The sequence below is a fragment of the Pteropus vampyrus genome, unplaced genomic scaffold (assembly GCF_000151845.1).
Source record: "Pteropus vampyrus isolate Shadow unplaced genomic scaffold, Pvam_2.0 Scaffold82, whole genome shotgun sequence".
Classification (NCBI taxonomy): domain Eukaryota; kingdom Metazoa; phylum Chordata; class Mammalia; order Chiroptera; family Pteropodidae; genus Pteropus; species Pteropus vampyrus.
The window spans coordinates 8,152,911-8,159,278 of record NW_011888863.1 but is presented as its reverse complement, the minus strand read 5'-3'; the positions used below and the strand labels follow the sequence as shown (position 1 = coordinate 8,159,278).

General features: G+C 33.9%; 1 protein-coding gene across 1 annotated transcript in view; it reads left to right on the top strand.

Annotated features, from left to right (window-relative positions):
• The window catches only part of KIF21A (kinesin family member 21A), a 137,991-nt gene that overhangs the window by 103,866 nt on the left and 27,757 nt on the right, over nt 1–6,368 (top strand). The window contains exons 24-25 of the mRNA XM_023532407.1: nt 4,574–4,634; nt 5,010–5,064. Of these exons, the coding sequence (XP_023388175.1) occupies nt 4,574–4,634; nt 5,010–5,064 (116 nt within the window). The remainder of the gene's footprint in view (nt 1–4,573; nt 4,635–5,009; nt 5,065–6,368) is intronic.

Sequence of the window (6,368 nt, the reverse complement as noted above, 5' to 3'; positions counted from 1 at the left end):
GACAAAATTTTAGTTAAATGAATTGCATGGTAGCTTTGTTCTTTGAGTATGCTGTGCTATAACTCTTTCTCCTATAGTTTGACTGAATAGATGCTATATTTACTTATGCTTTTATTAATTATTTCTTCTCTAATTTGCATGTATAAATTTTGGGAGATGTAATTATTGTCATTCCAAGAAATGATTACCAATTTTAAAAGGCTTATTTAACCTTATTAAGCAATTAGGTTTTATGGATAAAGAAGATCAAGTTTCTGAATTGGTTATTTAAATTATTGATAATATTAACCAAGTGTCATTACTTTGCATATCTAACTGCCTTAAAAATAAATTTATAAGTTTTTCTTATGGCATCTATTCTACACATCTTATAAATGGTACATAATCTTGTTTTATGTGGGAGTTCTTAACATTGGATCTGTTTTGATTGGAGTATTGCTTTTTGTTTCCTTTTTGCTGTTATTTACACAGATCTAGATAGCGTACCATTAGGTAAGTATGTTTAGCTTTCTGTGTACCCTACGGCTGCATGAATTACTAATTGTTCATGTACACTAATTGCGGTACATCTTATTTTTTAAATTTTTATTGGCAACCGCTGGTTTTTGCATGATATGTTTTGAAATGTACCCATGATCACAAACATACTAAGTCTTTTGTCTTCCTTATACATTCCTGATTTTAAAATTCTTAGATGTTTAAAGAAGTATGCTTTATTTGAACTCCAATTGTGGCTCTAGTTTCATAAGCCCTTCTTTCTCTATCTTATAGGAAAAAAAAAGGAGCATATATTTCTTTTTAATATTTAAATATATCTCTTAACTTATATCTGTTGTTTTAACCTCATAAATAACTTTCTTTGGTATATATCTTTGGTCTGTATTTGTCTTTGGTATATATTTCCTAGATTCTCAACTATTCTCCATTTTTGTAAAATTAAACACATATATTTTAATGCTATAAATTGAATAAAACTATCCAAGGGATTTTATATGAACAGATTGGACCAATATTTATAATCATAACATATTTTCAGGTTATGAGGAGTTTTAGTGATCATCGCATATAGAGATTTTCAACATTTTTCTCTTGCCACCACTACATTCATATGGACTACACCCACCTGTCAGTCATCTCTGTGCTCCTCTTAGTGATTAGATACTTGAATGAGTATCAGGACAATTTTATTTCCTGTGATTTTTCTGAATGATTATTTTGGAGAGCTTTTGATTACAACCTGATCTGAACTTTTTTTTCTAGTCACAAAGCAGTCCAAAGTTTTCTAAATGCTTATACTTAAAGGATGAGGAATGTAAATGAAAGATTAAATGTAATTACCTCTCTGTGTCATTAGAATAAACATAATCCATGAATCTGAATTTATTTTAAATTTAAATGATGTTACCCAAATAAAGTACATGAGCTATATGATTTTTTAGATGCTTATACTTCATGTTAATCTCAAAGTAGTATTTCCTTGAGCTCACCTACTTTTAAGCTGCTCAAGGTATAACGAGTATAGGTAGGAAAAGTAGAATTGGTTATATCCTAACTAAAGCTGCCAAAGTTCCTAGATTATAACGAGAATTTTTGCCATTCCATGTGTTATCAACACATTTCTTTTCCTCCTCCTCTTTGTTCTTTTTCTTAGTGGCTCAACTTATACTAATACATAAATTCTTATTTCAGTCCATTAGCTCTTTTCACTCGGAAGAAAAATGCAGTGCTCTCTTTGATGTCCTTTTTTTGCGGAAAATATTAAGCTGCCAATATTATGAGTTGTGTACTTTTTCACAAGTGTCAAACAACTTTCAATTATCTATAGCTGGAAGAAAGATCAGAAGCAGAGAGAGCAAACCCATTTAACTGATGTAACCTGTGTCTCATTGCAGAAATTTGCCCTAGGAATTGGGCCATAAATCTAGCCCAGAGGTGCTTGGAGGAACAGCATGGAAGGAGAAAAAGAAAATGAAAGTTAAATCCACAGAAGCTAGATAGTCTTATATACATTGATTTAAAAAACATTTATTTAGCTCCAATTTTATTTCGAGCATTGAGCAAAGTGCTGGGATTCAAAGATGGATAAGTCACAAAAGTTTGCCCTTATGGATTTGATTCCTTGCTGTGGGTGACAGACTATGAACAGATTATGATACATTATAGTGAGAGCAGTGATTGAGATATATAGAGGGGTTTATGGGAGCAGAATGGGGTTACCCAACAAGAAGTGAGGGTCAATGAAGGCTTTCTGGAGGAGGTGATATTTAAGCTGAAGAAAAAGTTAGCGGGGCAAAAGACAAAGTTGAAGGGGAACCAGAGAAGAGTGACTTCAGGCAGTGACTAAGCTAATGCATGAAGATTTAGCCACAGTCTTGTGTGCATGAGGCCTTCAAGTAGGTTGGTGCTCTGGAGCAACAAGTACATGGCATAGACTGATGGAACTTAAGGATAGAGGTGAGCCAGGGCCAGCACCCCATGCTAATAGGCTTGTAGTTTTGTAGCTTTGAAGAACATCTTTGTTTTCCCTTCTTTCCCCACCTATATTAGGGTCCTTAAGATCATCCCTGTCATTGGATATTTGCTAGAAGACTTTTAGGGATCAGCATATTGTATTCACGGGAAAGATTCATGAAAGCAATGTAGGAAAGATACACAGCTGTGTCATAAGGGAAAAAAACACAAGTGGGCTCTGGAGGAATCTGTGTCTGGACTTCCTCATGTTCTCTCCCTTCTATGGGAGATTACATGGAATGTATTCTTCCTCCTGGAAGGAAAATGCTGCAACAGCATGTGTGCAATGTTTATGTCCAGGGAATCCACTAGAGACTCAGCACCCGAGATTTTTACTGAGGACTGGTCACATAGGTACCCTCTGCCTAGTACAAACCAGGATTCCAGCCTCCCAGAAGGAAAGCAGGAGTTTGGCATAAGCCATATTGTTTGCACCAACATGCTAGGTACATTGAGTTATTCTCATTTATTAACTGGTGACGGGACACTCTGGTAGCCACATTTCCAGATGCCGGACAAAGTTCAACCTTGTAAGCAGGCCTTTCTAAGGATAGCAGTTTCCAGGCTGCTAGGTTAACTCTTTCTGTACACTACTTTTTATTTTTTTAAATGACTTTTTTTTTTTTTAAAGACTTAAAAAAATATTTGGTCAACTTCCTGTAAAGTGAAATTGTGCAACTTTACACTGGTATGGATGAACTTTAAGACATTTGGGAGTTACAAGTTTTTGCCTTTAGCCTTAATTCTGTGGCGATGAGAAAAGAAGTTGGAGTTGGACTGAATTATCCTCCTGGAGGTGAGAGTATGACAGTGAGGCGATGGTGTGTGTCCTGCCTCCCAGACGGCCACAGTGCTCATACTGAGCTCAGTCCTGTAGAGAGGTCTGATTTGGTAACTGTCTAGGTGGCACCTGTATTCTCTGGCTGGGTGGGTTATGTCAAACCATAGTTATCTCTAAATATGACATACGTGTATAAGCAGGAGTTAAGTAGGTTTTATTAAGTGCTCACCTGTTGTCTAACTGGTTTCATCACATCGTACAAGAAAAATACTAGCCACGCGTAGCCCGCTTTTACACATGGGAAAATAAGGGTTAGGTTTGCGCATCAGAGAAAAGAATGAGTTGACTAATGTGTGCAATCTACCTATATGATATAAAATTAAGAGCTAAAGGGGGATGAATCATTTATATTTTTATTAATAATATGTTATTTATAATGCTGTCTTTAGTTTTGTGGAATGATTTTGTAATAAAATGTCTGTGTTTTAAAAATCAGTGCTGATGTGATGGGTTCACTGACATTTTAAATAGTTTACTTTCAGTGGCTGTTTTATTTATTGGCTTCTTACTAGTTTTATTTGTTTGCTTTTTCTCCTCCTTTTTGCTAGTCTGCTAGAGTTGTTATGAAATAGCATTGGTTTATTTGTATTCATTTACAAAACCGTTGCATGCAAACCTATTGTTTTTGTCTTTTGTGTTCACGTGAATGAGCTGCATGCTGTTGTGTAACTTCTGAATACCTTCACATACACACATGCTCTCTCTCTACTTGAAAACAAAAATAAAAGCAAAGGAAAATATTTAAGTAAGTTAACATAACATGATGAAGTATAGCAAGTATGTTTACGCATCTACTTTTCGAAGTTGGCTTAGTACAATAAAGGGAGCTCATGCAGCATTTACTTTAGTTTTGTATTTTACTCAGTGAGTTTTTATATATTTGGATGGCAGGGGATAAATACATACTCTGAAAAAATATATAATTACACATACTCTGATAAATACATGATTTCATTTTCATCCAGAATGTCGTTCTTCTCCATTTTATCATTCGAACTTGTGGTTTTCCTATTTTGAACGTGTTTTTATTCCTCATCCTATGATGCATAATCAAAAGATTTTCTTAGAAATATTTTGCTGCATTTCTGTTTTGATTCAGTTACTAAAACCAAAGTGCCCATCTTGAAACCTTGGGCTGATGTTTATTGTAGCATAGAGATTGTTGTCATCATTCAGATTGTGACATGTGGATAATACTTACATTTTGGACATTTTTTTTAGAAAACGTAGAGGATAGTACTGATGAGGACGCACCTTTAAACAGCCCAGGATCAGAAGGAAGGTAAGAGAGCCTTTGGAAACTTAATAGATTTTACTTGTTTCTGTAATATTTTTAATACTTTTATCTTGTTGCTTCAAACAATTACATTATGCAACAAATAATTTTGAATTTTATGGCTAATAGCACTAGCAACAGTAATATGGAAACCAAACTAAGTTATGTGTAACGACCACAAACATTAAAATAAAATACTGGAATATTTAAGGAAGGAAAATGACTTTTTAAAATTAGTTCATTTTGATTTTAAATACTGTCTTTCTTTTTTCTCTAGATAGGTATACACAATTTTTTTTCCCCATAGTTGTAAACATAGAGGATATATAGTTTTCTGTAATAAATTCTCTTTTAATTTTGTGGTTATTTATTTGCAAACAGCACGCTGTCTTCAGACCTTATGAAGCTTTGTGGTGAAGTGAAACCTAAAAACAAGGTAAGGAGGATTAAAAAATGCCAGGTAAACATTTTTTCCCCCTGTTTTTTGTTATCTCTATTAAATACATAAACCTCAGGCTTGATCCTTCATAGGTTAACAAGTAGGCATGCTTTTACCAAAGCGTCCATGTATAAGAAATTTAGTTTTTATCATATTTCCCTTTGAAAAAAATTTATGTTGAAAATTTTCTCTTTCGTGGAACTGGTGCTTCATTATAGTCTTACATGTTTCCCACTAGATAAGATATAATTATGGATACCAATTCTTTTTTTCTTTTTTGGAGTTTCTTTTAAAAGTTTTTTACCCATTAAGGAAGTTATGCTAATTTATTAAAGTTGCCTAAATTTCCTAATAATATAGGAGACAGTTGCAAATTATTAGACAATAGTAATTTTTAAAGGAGTTGGTTAAATAAATTGTAAGACCTGTAGTGGCACAAAATGTAAATCAGATTGGTGGGAGATTTTTGAAAATTTAACATTCTTTTATGTTCTTAAGTATTACTTACTTACTTTGTTTAACTATTATCCCGAAGTGCTTTGAATAATAAGCCAACTCTTAATCATCATGTTGTGTTAAAAACTAACGAGGCTACAATGCATATTTGTAAAGTTTTTTAAAAATGTAAATGATACATACTGTTAAATGTGTAAAGATACACATAGTACATTTCACACTGAGTGTTGGTAGCATTTGATACTAGATACTAGATGAATTAGCTACCCATCTTAAGATGTTTGGAAACAAGTAATTATTGCAGTGCTTAGTGAATATTTGTTGAATGAATGTATAGAATCTGGACCTGAAAGAATAATGCTGTGCAAGTGGACACAAGGGATTTAAGGCTCACAGTGGTTAGTCAGGTAATGTAAATGAGTATTTTGGCTGGATATAAAATCATGAGTCCAGGTCATTATGATTACCTGAAGAGGACAAGTTACATCTAAAGCAAACAGCCACCACTCAACTGTCGCTCAATTTTGCTCCATGGGCGTAAGGCTACCAGATACTTTGGTTTCTGAAGAGGAGCCTTAAATATGGATTTTTATGTAGAATTTCCTTATATTTAAAACACCTGTCAATCTGATCTGAAAACAAGCTCTGTTGGTGGTCCTTGAGCTACTGGCTTTTGGACATATAATTTGTGTATTCTAAGTACTAAGCAGAAGTTATCAAATTCAAAGGAAACATTCTTCTATAGTTTGGATCCAGTCTTAAGCAGAGGAGAGAACCTCTTAAGGTAACTTCTATCTTTTAGGCTCTGTGAGCCTAGTTATTCCTGCCTTTGTGGACACCAGACA